This window comes from Enhydra lutris, unplaced genomic scaffold (assembly GCF_002288905.1).
Source record: "Enhydra lutris kenyoni isolate GAN:26980312 unplaced genomic scaffold, ASM228890v2 scaffoldscaffold16, whole genome shotgun sequence".
NCBI classification, from domain to species: domain Eukaryota; kingdom Metazoa; phylum Chordata; class Mammalia; order Carnivora; family Mustelidae; genus Enhydra; species Enhydra lutris.
The window spans coordinates 15404723-15420082 of NW_019154100.1; the positions used below are offsets into that span (position 1 = coordinate 15404723).

The window sequence follows — 15360 nt, forward strand, 5'->3', positions numbered from 1 at the left end:
ACACCGTGTTTTGTGTTTTTTGTTTTAAGATTTTATTTATTTATTTGACAGACAGAGATCACAAGTAGGCAGAGAAGCAGGCAGAGAGAGAGGAGGAAGCAGGCTCCCTGCTGCGCAGAGAGCCCAATGCGGGGCTCTATCCCAGGACCCTGAGATCGTGACCTGAGCCGAAGGCAGAAGCTTTAACTCACTGAGCCACTCAGGCACCCCAACACCATGTTTTTTAATCACAATATGACTTGTGTTCCTTGATAAACTGTCCCTTGCAGCACCATTTTGGAACATCACAGTGAATTAAAGGTGTGCTCTGGGTAGGAATAGGAGAGTATTATTTTGAGGAAACACACCCCCTGACAGCTAAAATGCCCAATTATAAACAAACTGGATCATCTACCAAATTTCTATATTAAGAGGGTCTCAAGTATTTATATACCAGAAAATACATACCAGGAAAACCAGAATCTGATTCCAAAGTACATCTTCTATCTCTTAACTGCTACCGAACTAATCAACAAACATACTAAAAAAATCAACCTACTTAACTGGTTTTCCTTCCCTTACCAATCAGTTACTGAGGAAGCAAGAGAGGAATGACCCTCTTCTCAAATGGGCAGGACTCTTAAGTCTTCAACAGTGTTCTAAAGAACACTATATTCCAGTGAGAAATAAAGCGGGGAAATATCACAGAGGCTAAAATCTGAGCTGGTTTTTAAAGACCACCTCTTTGCTGTCAAACATCAGCATGAACACATAAGCTTCCAATAGCTTCAAACAAAATACCAGAATGGTAAAAATAAGTGTATTGCATGGAGCACGCAAACAATGAATCATGGAACACTATATCCAAAACTAATAATGTCGGGACACAACATGATAAAATTTTAAAAATTTAAAAATCAAAAAAAAAATTAGTGTCAAATATACAGATGGAGAGAAGTATGTGCTGAATAGATTTGGGACAGATTGTGCTGCGAGGTCGTGAGGAAGTTCTGAGCCCTCCATAGAAGGCTGACAGTGAGTCCCTATCTTCCTTCCGTCTTGGTTATGCTGTGAAATGATTGGCTAATCACATAATTGTTCGGTTCTGTGTTTCTCATCTATAATATCATTGACCCACCACAAAGATGTGGATTAATTAAAGATTTAAAAGTACTCTAAAATGCCCCAAGAGTGCTTAAAAATAACCTACCTAACATTTCTATGACCAAATATAAACCTATTAACCAACCCACCAACACTAAAAGCATTCCTGAAACTTCAATTTGGAAAGCTAACATTTAATTGTAATAATACTAAATGAAAACAAGGTAAAAGCTAAAGAATGATAAAGCAAATGCTTTAGCATTTACACAAACACTCCTTCCTCTCCATCCCATGATTTAACTCTAAGTTTACTGGCTGCCATAGAAAAGCACTGAAATTCCACCTACACCTGCAGAAAATAAACTTAGAAGCTCAGATACTGCAAAACAGGCTGACTGGCACTGCATTCATTTCCCTTCTCTTGCTTATTTCATTAGCCAAAAAAAGAAACAGAAATTATCATTAAGAACTGTCAAGGAGTGAATCAGAAAATTGTAACTTGAAGTTAAAATAAGAAACCAGCTCACTTGCGAAAGCCTTAAAAGGAAGTGAATAATACTTATACTAAAAGCTTTGTAAGGAATCAAGCCATTTGTTTCTACGAGTCGACCCCATTCTAGTTGGTACCTGCTGAAGACCACATATATATTCAACATGCGGGCTTCCCAGGAAGCTACAAGTGTCTTGTGTTGCTCTTAGGAGGCCCTGGGCGACGATAAAGGTAAAGTGACTCAAGGAGCTTTGCGAAGAGAGTTAATGCATAAGGAGAGCACGCTGATGATTCTTGGATACAGAAAAACAGTGCATAAGTGGCGGGAAACGCTGAGAGAGAGAGACAGGGCTTCTGCACAGTGGGTTCAGGAACAAGTGCCAAAGGGCTGGCCCAAGGAACAGAATGAGCCTGAGGAAAGGAAGCAGGGTGCAGCCCAGTTGGCCATAAAGCATTCCCAGAGTGAGGCGGGGTGCCCGGGCTGGGGGGGGCTATTTGGAGAAAGGATCTGTTCCCAGAGCAAATTTGCCATTTATAACCGAGGGACTGTCATTTGTTGGCTGGAACCCTCCAAGAAATCCTCCTCAGAAACATACGGCTTCAGAGATTTTCCCGGGATTGGCCAGCTGGTACTGTCCTCAAAACTCAGTGGGGGGCAGCGGGAAAAGACCCCGAGCTTCCCTCTTATAGTTCCGGGCCGGCTGTTCTCAGTCTCCAATATTTGACTTCAAGTAGAGAAACTAAAATGGATTTGGCTAGAGCCTTTCACGTTAGGTCACCTAAACCCAGTCATTGTGCTTGTTGAGCAGTCACCTTCCCGAAGAAGTCACTGCTCCACACGATGGGCCGACGACAGCGCCGTGATGCTGGCACTCGCTGCAAGGGGGCGAGCCTCACGTGCGCGGCACCCGCGGAAGTCCCCGCAAGCGGGCAACATAAAACTTGCCTTTCTTGCTTGTGCTCTTCCTCCCTTTCAGTCCGGCACAATGTGCGTCTGTTTAAGGGCCCACCCTGCAATAAGATCTCTTTCATCTGTATTTACAAAACTGTTTACACAGATGCACATACCATCACGCTCTGACAAGGTCTCCAGTCCTCGGAGTGAGAAGGGAAAGATCACAGGAGGCATTTCATAACCAAAGCACAAAAGGACTCAGTGATGGAAACAAAGGTAGCGAAGATGCGGCTTAGTTTCACATTGTAAAGAACGCTGTAATCTTAGCCATCATACCCAAAGAGAGTTCACTGAATCTGAGATTGAGTCACATTAAATAACCCATAAAAAGCAGATCTGAGTCTTCCCGTATTTTCAGAAAGTTGCCAGTGACACATCTTCTGGTTTCCTCTGCTGATCCAGAGGATTCCTTTGGCTGAGTTATTTTTATAATGGTGTGTCAGAGCCAGTTTGCACTGGCTTATTTGTTAAATTTTCAGAAATACGGTGAAACCCCTAATGTTAAACACGGGATGATTAAGAATGAAATGACATCAATTTATAACTTTCTAAATATTATATTAACAACAAAGGCCATACGTGCTTAAAACTCATCCCTTGGGTGGGAGGGGGAACTCATCCCTTGCAAATTATTTTACTACCTGTTACTACTAATTATGTTCCAGAGCTTACATCCGTTTTATCTATATGATAGAAATATTAAATAAAGGTGTGCTACTACATATCTCTTTCTGACTCCACCTTCAGAGCCCTCCCAACCACCACCCACAGTCAGAGTATTTACATCATGGACGTATCAAATGCCACAGATGATGTCTTCTGGCTTTTCTCCCATCGAGCCCATTATTAAACATTTCCCCGCACACCACTGGCTCCATATACTTGCGAGGCACGAGGGAAAGGAAAGAAAAGAAACCCTCCACCTGTGTTTTAAGCTGTATTATTAAAAGTGCCAAAGGAACTCCAATATTTTACTTAAATATTGTAAGCATACTCCCTAGCTCCGCATTCTGGCTCTTGTCTTCCTTCTATGTAATAATAATTCAACCTCTGTCTCTTAATTTTATATTCTCAGTGTCCAGGGTCATGCATCTACTGACATTAAATATTCATCACTTGGAAAGGATGGAAAAATAGTTTTAATCAAATAACTTCTATTCTGCAAAACCATGTACAGCTAAACCATTCAATCTAAGGTAAAGAACCTAATTCCATAAGCCACCTACTAAAATTAGTCTCCTAACTTTATAGAACAAGTACACACATATGCTCATAAAAATGGGATGATCTGATTTAAAGTTTAAGTGAGGCAATTTAATTCAGGCAAAGCGAAAGGGAAATGTTCAAATGTCGGTATATAGATTAAGTTTCCACTTTAGCAACCAATTTAAATGTTTATAAATGACCTTCTCCACAAATTATTTGTAAATACACATAGGGCAAGCTCTTTCTAAAAATATTTTGCAAAGATGTACAAAATTAAAATGCTCACCTTAAATCTACCATAGGTCTTAGGAATTAGTAATAGACATTTCTTCCAAGATGTTAAAAACAAAAAGAACAAAAACAAAAAACACAGTATTTGCAGTTTACCTGTGGTCCATGGGGTAGCTGCTATCTTGTATGGGCTGTGAAGGAGGGAGGTGAGCTGGGAAGGCGCGGTCAGGCTTCGGAGTGTGAGTGGAGTTTGGAGATGCATGGTGTAGTGGGGACACTGGGGTGCTGGACGGTGTTGGGGGGTTGGAGGGCCTCATTCCCACTTGTGGCTTCTGATCATAGGCACTACCCGAGGAACAAAAGAGAAGAGAACATCTGTTTCTTTGGAACGATTAAACAATTTTTCTTCCAACCCAAGAAAAGCAAAAAATATTCTAGGCTCAAGTCATAAGGAAGTGAGAATTTTCAATGTATTGGATTTTTATAATCCTAAAACATGTGATCTTCAGAATCACCCACCACTTACAAAGAAAATAGGATAATTAACATATAACTCCATATCAGCATAAATTAAAAAACACGTGTTTTAATACCTATACAAACAACTTAGCCTACGGAAAATCAATGTCTATGAGAGCAGTGGAACTATGGAAATAATTATTGATGTATCCATTTTTGATATGTCTCCTTGAGCAAGTTGAATACATCTTTTCTAAATTATTAAATATTTCTGATATGATCATTGCTCCAGATCACTAAGATTTTAGGACAAAACATTAACCTGAAATTCATAAGACAGAGACCATTCCTGGCTTGCCTTTATTTGTGATATAATTTTTAAGGAGGCCATACTTTTGCCTTATTTTCATTTTTTTATATAAAATAAATGATGCCTGGCATTAACTTCCTCACATGAGATAATAAAGAGTAATGGGGCCAATTAAAATGCTTCTGATAGAGTTAAATTTTCTTGGAGTATAAGAATAGGTACAAAATGAGGTTCTTAAAAAGAAAATCCTATTGTCATTGTCTAATTTCTAAACACAATTACCAAGGAATAAAATGAGTAAGTTTGTTTTTATATACACTATGGATTTAAGTTGATTTCCTTTGCTGCATTTTCTCTTGGGGATATGATTTAACTAATTTTTACAATCTAAAAAATGTTTTACTGGGAATAAATTTTACTTAAATTTCCGAATAAAAAAGATATTTCTAGGTTAAAATAACATATTTTCTTTTAAAATAAAAAGCAATTATCAATACATAGTTTTTCCTTTTTAAAAAAGAAACATTCTTTTTGGATTAACTTATAAAATAATTAATTCAGTTGCTACATCTATACCACAGAATTATATCCAAGCACAAAAATACTTCACAGAACTGTGGGAGTGTGTGCTGGGTAAGTCAACCATTGGCTTCAAAGCAAAGTCAACAGTACTCATATGATGTTTGGTTCTACCTATTTCCTCTACCAATATTTCTGAATGAGAAAACACTTCTTCTACAAAATAGTCTGCCTGTCTTATTCCCATATAAAAAGAAAAAAATGACACTGTCTTCTGTCCTAGAACACTACTTTTTTTTTTTTCCTCCATGAAATACTGTATTAAGTTACATTGTTCATATAGAAATGGAAGTATCAGGATTTAATCCATATACCACTGTAAAAATTACTGGTCCCCAAAAAGGACCTTAAACTGTTCAGGTGATTCATCTACTATTAATTTATGAATGCCAGATAAATCATACAAAGCAGGAGCAATTTCACAGTCACACTTCTGATCAATGCTGAGATGCAATGACAAGCCCTTATCTATCTGGTTCATTAACTTGAAATTTTTCAGTATGTTAAATAATTAGTCCGTGAATATACAGTACTCTTCGAGAGAAAAATGCAAAAATTAAAAACACTACAAATAAAACTTAGACTGATCAATATGATTTAAATTGAACTCAGTATGCTTTAATGGCTTCTACAAGAGATCTTTTTAAATAAAAGCTTTGTAGTTTCAAGTGAGCTGGCTCATTCTATCAGGCTGTGGTGATCCTCCTAGAAAAGCAGATATAAAAGACAAGTTTGCAACAACAAACAGCAATAGAATATATCCCAACGTTGGTTAGCTGCCATGGGATTGCACAAATCTAAGTCTCTTGAATCTTATACATCTTGGATATAACACTACATGCTGTAAATATATGAGAAAATAGAACACTCCTTTGGACCATAATGTATTACGAACTTGAATCTATGGAACTTCTAAAACTGCAAATATTTGTAATCATTTTCCTAAGTTTCCAAACGAGCTCCTTTTAAGAACCAAGTTTCTACTGTAATTGAGAATAATAATATTCAATATACAGAGCCAACTTCTCCTCCTGCAATTAGAGGGCCAGTATGAAAAGTAACAGAATGCAATTTACTGTGAAGGGTTTTTAATGAACATATATGTTATCAAATCTTCTAACAAATGAACAAAGTAATTTTATTGCTCCACCCTTTATTATCATCAAAAGGAACAACTGGCTTTTTAATAGATAATAGCCTGTACTAAGCCTTATAAAATTCTAATTTGATTGCAATTCTCCATGAACGCAACTTATAGATCATCTGCAAAGCCTGTCAGATAACTAATGTACTGCTCAGACCTGCCAAATGTTTCATTTTTTTCCTACAGACTCTGTCTAAAGTACGTAATGCATTCATTCTAATGAGAACTTTCAATAGCTGTTCATGCCAAGTAAGACCCTTTTCAAACCCAGGGTGCATCACTACAGTAGAAGAGCAACTAACAATTTGGATGAAAATTATTGCTTTCAAACGATCCTAAAAGTGTCTGATCGGATGGTGTACGGTTCTTCAGAGTTTGGGAAACACATTAGCTGATTAGCTTGTTAGGTCCTGAAGATGTAACTCATAAGAAATAGAACATGAGAATTGGTATTATTCTGGATTTTCTGTATTAGTAAGAAGCACCGCCCTCTCTGTACACCTGATGGCTTTACCTGACATTATACAGGCACTTCTCTCCATAGCTGAATTTAAAGGGCTGCTCCTGACTGCAGGCAGAGCCGAGTTCTGAACATGGACTGTGGGGTTCCTTCTTGATTTTCAGTGGTAGGCCATGAAAAGCCACTAGAAAACAAAACAAAAATATCCACACAAATGAAACGTTGTTAGGAATTAAGTAGCCTGTTCGAATTCTCTTGGTTAAAATGTCACCACCGTTTCATATTGAAAAAGAAAAATCACATTTAATGAATTTCATGGAAGAAAAGATTCTAGAGAATCCCTTTATATACATTCTTTTTCTGCTTTCGCTGCTTAACAAAATGTGTGCTTGAATGCTCATTACTTAAAGGGAGTCACTTCTAATTTGCTTAACTGATATTAACAATACTAGAACCTCAGTTTTCAGAAAGTTTAAAAAACATTTCGAAAAAATTTCCAGTGATAAAGAAGAAAAGGCTCAAGTAATTACCCAAGAATTAAGTGAGGACTGGAACATAATTTTCAGCATTATTGAAAGGAAAATATCTCAAGCCCATGAATAATAATGGTTTTATGGAACAACAACTGAACTATAAGAAAGAAAATCCAAATGCAGGTCCAATGGTAACTGATGATAATTTGGGCAAAAACTCAACATCTTTGAGGCCAATGTTCATTTATAAAACAAAGGTAAATGTACTTGCCTATCAACTTACCAGAATTATAAGATACAATGTGAGAAGTATGTGAAAATTACTTGTCAAATGTAATCCACCATAAAACAATTTTTCTGTATCAAATGATGTTTTATCCTTTTTCATGTGACTTAATGGTTATACTTATATTTACTAATGCTTACTGTAATACAAACAGCATGTAAAATACAAAGGCTAGAGGAAATACGCATATTTGGGAAGAAACAGCTTTAAAGCCAATAAAAAATAACATTGTGTATGTTTTTATTCTTTTTCCTACTAGAGATCCTATTAGAAGTTTTAGTATAAACGGAAAATTAGTAAAAAGATAAACTACACATGAAAATGGATTTTATTTTCATGTACAATATGCACAATAATGATTAATCAAGGGATAAACACTAGAAGAACACACATTCTGGAAATTTATTCTAACTCCTATAAGAACAAATTAAAACACAAAAATTCTGTGTTTTCTATAAAGGAAGATATGACAAGAGAAACTTCATGATTTATGATGCCACTCAATCTTGATTGTGACATGACAGCATTATAAACCTTACTAGTTTGAACATGATATATAATTTAACACAATAATTTGATATCAAGAGTTACCAAGCTATGGGCAAATATATGCTATTTGTTTGGATATGTACATAATTTAGACAGAAATGTTCTTTGGTACTCAAGAGCCATCTGAAACATTGTAGAATACACATTTACCAAAGAAATAAACGAATTTCACCTAAATTAGTTGTCTAAGAAAAACTTCACAAATAGTAACAAAATAATTCCACTGGGTGGTCTATTTCAAAGTATTTTTTTTTTTTATATTCTTGAGTTTGACATGCCTACTTAAGGTAGAGAGCAGAGGACCAGAAACAAAGGAGAAATTACATGTGTTTTCATATGTCAAGGGTACTCAACTTCATTAACTTTACCAGGTCAGAAAGTTATAATTTATTAACCACTCAGACAGAAGAGATTTAAAAACATGAGGACTTGTTAGGATTCTAGTTTGAAAAAACAACAACTATAAAAAGACAGCTTGGTGACAAGACAACTAAATATGGACTAGATACTAGATATTGAAGAAATTACTGTTCATTTTGTTGGATGTGATAATGGAATGGCAATTATACACAAAAAGGATTTAAAGTTAAAGATTCATAAACTATTTACAGAAAATACTAAGATGCCTGGGATTTTCTTTAGAATAGTCTAGAAATAGTAATGTATGAGAGAGAAATCAAATTAGAAAAATATTGATTAAGTGTTAAATGCTGACTGATGGGTAGGTCAGAGTTCATTCTCTTTCCTTTTGACTAAGTCCCAAATTTGCACAATAAAACTTTTTAAAATGTGAAAAAAATCCACAAAAGATTAAAAGTACCATAAGAAAATTCTCTGTCTGTGTACGTATATGTGTGCTACTTCTTAGAATGACAGATATGTGTGATGAAATCAGTGACCACAAATGTGTTGCTTTCTTAACCAATAGTTTTCAACTACTAACTACTTCTTTGAACATATACAGTAAAATGTGGATGCCCAAGTTTAGCACTTTGGATTACATAGTGCGTATTACACTTTCCTAAGAGAAAGCAGTAGCAACACATCGGGAATTCCATTTGTCATTCAGGGTAGCACCGAATCATTATACCTGAGAAATCGGATCTAACGCACATGAATAAAAATAAGTGAGACCTCAGGAATGAATAAATACGTAGTATGATACAAAGTTTATCACCTTTATCAAAATACCAGATTTATCAGAGACTACTAAATCCAATATTAGTATATTTTAAAAGTCTCTGGGACCATGAGGGAGTATAAGGTTAATGAACAGGACTCTAAAAGCACTAACCATAAGAGAGAATAACCTACAAATTATGCTTCATTAAAATTCAGAACTTCTCTTCATCAAAAACACCAATAAAGGACTACAACATAAGCCTCAGACTCCAAGATGTTTTGTATAGAAAAATCTGACAAAAAGCTCATATTCAGCATAATGAGAATCATTACAAATTAGTAAGACCAAAAAAGATCCAATTGAAAATGGGCAAAAGCCTTGAACAGACAGTTCTTAACAGAAGACATACAAATGGTAAAACAAACAAATGAACAACAAAAAGCCTATATAAAAAGGTAGCCAACATCTTTACTTATCAGGAAAATGCAAATAAAATCACATAATTGTCGCGCGCGTGCGCACGCGCACACACACACACACACACACACACACACTAGAATGGCTAAGCTGCAAAAGGCTGACATTACTAAGTTTTGAAGAAGACCTAGAGTCAACAGGAACTTTTACATATGCTGCTGACAGTATAAATTATCAACACCTTGGCAAACTTTTTGGCAGGATCCACTAAGGCAGCAACATAAATGGATCCCATGATCCAGTAATTTCAGTCTTAGGGATATGTCCAAGAGAAGGGACTGCATGTTCATAGCAGCTTTCTTCAAAATAGTAAAACTGGAAATAGTAAAAATAGTAAAAACTGGAAAAAGTCAAATGTTCATTAGCAGGAAAATGGGTAAATAATTCATGGCATTTTCACACAATGAAATACTATGCAGGAGTAACAAAGAACAAATTACTGACACACAAAGAAACACACAGATGTGAAGTTGAGTAAAAGAAGTCAAGCACAAAAGAGTATGTAGCATTTGAATTTCAAGAATAGACCAAACTGAGTGACAGTGAAAGAATTCCCTTCCACTGGTGGATGGGAGTTTTAATTACTGAGAAAGGGCACCAGCAATCTGCTACAGTACTGGGAATAGTTTGTACCTTGCTCTAAGTGGTACTACTATGTATCCATATGTAAAATTCATCAAACTATGCAGTTACAATTTTATATTATAAAGAATGCATATCTCAACTAAAAGGTTAAAAATATGAAGGGCACTAAGCAATGTTACACAAATTAAAATATTTTAATATAGCTGGTTTCCTGTTCCAGCAGGGACATTCTGAGAACGGGTCCTTGGAATTGTGTTTTAGTTTTGATTTCACAGGATAAATAATTCCAGATTTGTCAGGGGAGAAATGACAAGTCTGGAGTGCCATCAGGAATGGTTGCTAGCCTAACAGTAGCCTCCTATCACAATGTCTACTGACACCAACATAGAAGAAATGGAATGATCTATCATAGTGGGGACACTGTCTGGAGCACTCCTGCTCTCAGAGTGGCTCCATGAGTTCCCTAACTTGACTGCAGATGAACGGATGCAAGGATCCCCACAATGCTATCGGAGGCAAGTTGAACCCTAAACTTTAGGAAGCTCAAATCTGACCCATCCTCAAATTTAACCAAGTACTCTGGGGAAAAAAAACAGGGATTCCCAGACATTAGAAGTTGACTTATGCCCCCACCAAAATTCATGAAGTCCTAACCCTGGCACATCTTAGTATGTAATCTTCTTGAGAAGATTAGTTAAGATGAGGTCAGTTCGGGTGGAATCTAATCCAATATGACTCATGTCCTTATAAAAAGGCATTAGGATAGAGCGACCCTCACACAGAACACCACCACATGAAGGTGAAGGCATAGATGACACGATGCTTCTAGGAGCCAAGGAATGCCGAAGACAGCCAGCAAACCACCAGAAGCCCAGAGAGATACGTGGAAGGGCTTCTCTCTCAGAGCACTCAGAACTACCCTACCAACACCCTCATCTACACCTCAAGCCTCTAGAACTGTGAGATAGCAAATGTCTGTTTTTTAAGCCACTCAGCTTGTTATGGCAGCCCTAAGCAAACTTACACACCACTTCCAGAAATGACAAGTCACTAAGGTTGGGATATAGATCAGGATTCTGTCTCTTACAAAAATTTCTAGGTGATTCTCATAACTGTGCTCATTTCAAAATCCATTGAGATGCTTACCCATACCTCAATTCAGTTCAGTGTGCTGAACTGAAATAGACCCAGTACTTGCAAAGACTTAAAAATATATATAAAAAAGATCTAACAATGCCTTTCTATTCAGTACATGCCCACACTTGAGGATTTTCCTAGGTTCTCCAAATCCAGAAGTTTCGGGCTCCCCTACTCCTAACATAACTCCACAACATCAATGTGTCTCTAACACATGCAACGTGTGTGGGCCTCTTAATCACCACGGGTGCTTGGAACTGTGATTTTTTTTTTCCTAATTGTAAGACAAATAAGTAATCCAGTGAATTTGAGTTGGCTTGAAATTTTTAATTGCTGTGGGGGAAAAAGGAAGCCAACCTGAAGATCTCCAATGTTTTGCACAAGAACCACATGCGACTTTATTTCTCCCCTTTTCACTCTCCTGCTTCCTAGAGATCCTCTATCCCAAAACGGACTTCTCTTATTTATTCTGAAATAAGGGTAGTACAGAGACTCCCACCAGAGCGGGCTGAGCCGGGAACGGGCTGGGTATTTCTTCACCGCGCTGGGAGGCTGAGCGTCTGCTAACAGGCAGTTTTCCAGCTCACTGGCACAGGCACAAGTGAAAGCAGCACATTCATTTTGTGCAATTTGCTTTACCTTCCCACATGGAGTTGGTGCATGTAAAAGGCTGTTAAGTACTAAATTATTCCTTATCAAATCACCATCATCTGGAGTCATGATCAACACTAATTAAATTACTTTCACTGAACACGGCTCCAGCCTGCTGCTGAGGCTGCTAGGTACATTTCATTTTGCTTACTGTACGGTCCTTGCTGCGTCTGAAACAGAGAACAACGTGCGTCTGCGTTGTTGGTAGTTTTAATTAAAGTGAACCTTTCCTTCTACCAGTTTGTCCAATCCAGTGAGTTAACTCCTTCATTGCATTTACAGAGAAGCGATAGTGCAAATAATATTCCTTTGTATCTTTATCACTGACTTCGGACAGTTCAGAAAATGTATCTACGAAATCTACAGTCTTCCACAGGCATTCCTCAGATGTGTTTCCATGCAAATTTCTATGACCCCCAGCTCCTTTGGACAACCCGATCTTTAGGAGGAGAAGCAGAAAGAATACGCAAGAGCCGCATCTTGCATTTTTTTCTTTGATGGAGGCTTGACCTTTAAAACCACATCTTAAGGCTGACTAATGATGACTGAGTTCTCCTAATGGTTAAATTTAAGAGCTCCAAAATGCCAGGACTTTTAAAAGTGCACTTCCAAAATAAAGTTAACCACTTCTTAATTTAAAAGTTTACTTGGGGTTATGGCATTCACATAAAGTATCGGTTAAATTAATTGTTTTCATTTTAGAATCATGAACTTCGAAGCATCATCTTGCTTTCCCTTTTTTTTTTTTTTTTTTTTCTTTTCTTTCTCCCTGTCTACATTCTAGAACATAGGCAAAATCTTGTCCTCATTTTACTGGAGCACAGAAATGCCCTCCAACTTTCCAGAGTGCAACAATGCTGATATATAACCATGTCTTTGGTTCAAAGTACATTTGAACACCTTAAAATATGGATGAAGGTAATGAATTTAAAAATTTACTCATATGAGAATAATTTTCTAAACAATCATGACATTGGAACATTTTTATATCATAAACTAAAAACAGATCATGTTTGCTTTAATGGACTGGTTCATGTTAGTCCAGAGAATAAACAATTTAATCTATACATTGCATTTCTATTTCTAGAGTGAAGATGATGTTGCCTTTTGATACATTTAAGAAAGAAAAGACGTTTAACTATAGTTGGTGACTTACTGAACTGTGGTTGAATTTAGAATCACAGTAGAAAATACTAGCCATGACACTTTTTTTAAAACCCTCAAATTTACAGTTTTCAAGGACTCTTCACCTACTGTATTTGATTCTCATCAGTCAAGACAAGAAGGACCTTTATTATACCTCCCACTTCTGAGAAATTTTTTTTCAAGAGGCATGTAAAAGCTAAGTTTAATATCTATCCCAAGACCTAGGACTAACTCAAAACAGGTTAAGAATAAAGAGCCCTAGACTTCTGGTGACAGCTCTTGAACTCTTGAGCACATCATTCAAACTTATTTTGAATAAACACAATTACTGTTTCCTTCACGTAGAAGCACCATTATAACCTCTTATCAGATGTTTATCCATTCATTCTTTGACTAATTAATTCATTTACTACAGCCCAGATACTATGTCAGGTGGTGAGAGAGGGACAGAATGTAAAGCTATAGAGTAAGGATGAACAGTAAGACACAGTCTAACCTTCAAGAACTCAAAGAAGCCCAATCAGAGCTTTATTTCGTTTTTTAAAGTGTTTTCTCTCATAAAGATATTAGCCAGTATCTCCTTTAAGTTTGATTCATTCATGTGTGTGGAAGATGCATGTTTCTATATATATGACCTTAATAATATATCTGTGCCACCTGTATCCAAAACAGTTCTCAGAGCATTCATGCCTACTTCCAGGCATTCTGCTTTCTTTCAATTTATTACTGTGACCGCAAGCATTTAAAAGTTCACACCACTCATATTCCACTAAGGAAAAATGCTGCCATCCAGAATCTAAAGCTTCCCCATAGAGTCTGATAACCAAAATGTCACAAATGACGGGTCCCCTTCTATACGTGGACAGTGAATATAATTACAGTGATAAGTTGCCTTGACTCTGACCTTTCACTCTGCTTTCCTCACAATCCTTATCATGAGAGTGAAATAGAGGACCGATTTCTGTGAGTACAAAACAATTACTCTGGGAGAGAAACCCATCATTTTTAAATACTTCTTTACTAAAAAGAACTGTGCCGGGGCGCCTGGGTGGCTCAGTGGGTTAAGCCGCTGCCTTCGGCTCAGGTCATGATCCCAGGTCCTGGGTTTAAGCCCCACATCGGGCTTTCTGCTCAGCAGGGAGCCTGCTTCCTCTTCTCTCTCTGCCTGCCTCTCTGCCTACTTGTGATTTCTCTCTGTCAAATAAATAAATAAAATCTTAAAAAATAAAAAAATAAAAAAAATAAAAAGAACTGTGTCTTTGAATCAGATCTGTAGCTTTTTAAAAAACATTTTCAAATCTGTAGTTCTTTAACAAAAACAACCTAGGAATAGGGCACCTTTATGAGAGCCTCCAGATTTTGGTTGAGATTTCCGATCTGCTCAAAAAGTCTGCTTTAGAATAGTCAACTTTATGATGTTCCAGAACAGGGGTTGGCAAATAACAGCATGTGGGTCCAATCTGGCTTCCCACGGGTCATGGTAAATGAGGTTTTATTGGAATACTGTCCCACCCTTTGACTAAGGTGGAGTCTAGGCCTACTTGGACTTATAATGGAGACAGAGACTCCACGACCTATGAAGCCTAAAAGATTTATTGTCTCAGGGCACCTGGGTAGCTCAGTCGGTTAGGCATCTGACTCTTGATTTCAGCTCAGGTCAGGATCCCAAGGTCCTGGGATAGAGCCCTGTTTCAGACTCTTCGCTCAGTGGGGAGTCTGCTTGAGGATTCTCCTTCTCCCTCTGCCCCTCTACCACTTGCATGGGTGCACACGGACACACATACACACACTCTCTCTCTCTTTCTCTAAGAAATAAATGCACCTTCTAAAAAAAATTTAGGGTATGGCCCTTTACAGAAAAAAAAAGTTTGCTGCCACCTGTTCTAGATCATGCGAGATTATGGTCTATAATGAAAAAGGAGAAAGAAAACATAAAAGTGAGTGGGTAGAACAGTGATACTTGCTACTGATAAGGTTTAGGTAAATTAGTTAACAAAGGCCAATGGATTTTGCTTT

General features: G+C 37.2%; 1 protein-coding gene across 5 annotated transcripts in view; it reads right to left on the minus strand.

The window, feature by feature from the left end:
• LOC111147307 (ETS variant 1) overlaps positions 1–15360 on the minus strand; it is a 92731-nt gene that overhangs the window by 36423 nt on the left and 40948 nt on the right. For 4 of the 5 annotated variants that reach the window (XM_022503282.1, XM_022503281.1, XM_022503284.1 and 1 more), the window contains 2 exons: positions 6972–7101; positions 4122–4310 (listed from right to left, as the gene is read on the minus strand). In XM_022503282.1, the coding sequence (XP_022358990.1) occupies positions 4122–4310; positions 6972–7101 (319 nt within the window). The remainder of the gene's footprint in view (positions 1–4121; positions 4311–6971; positions 7102–15360) is intronic. The other variant, XM_022503286.1, reaches the window with a different exon arrangement.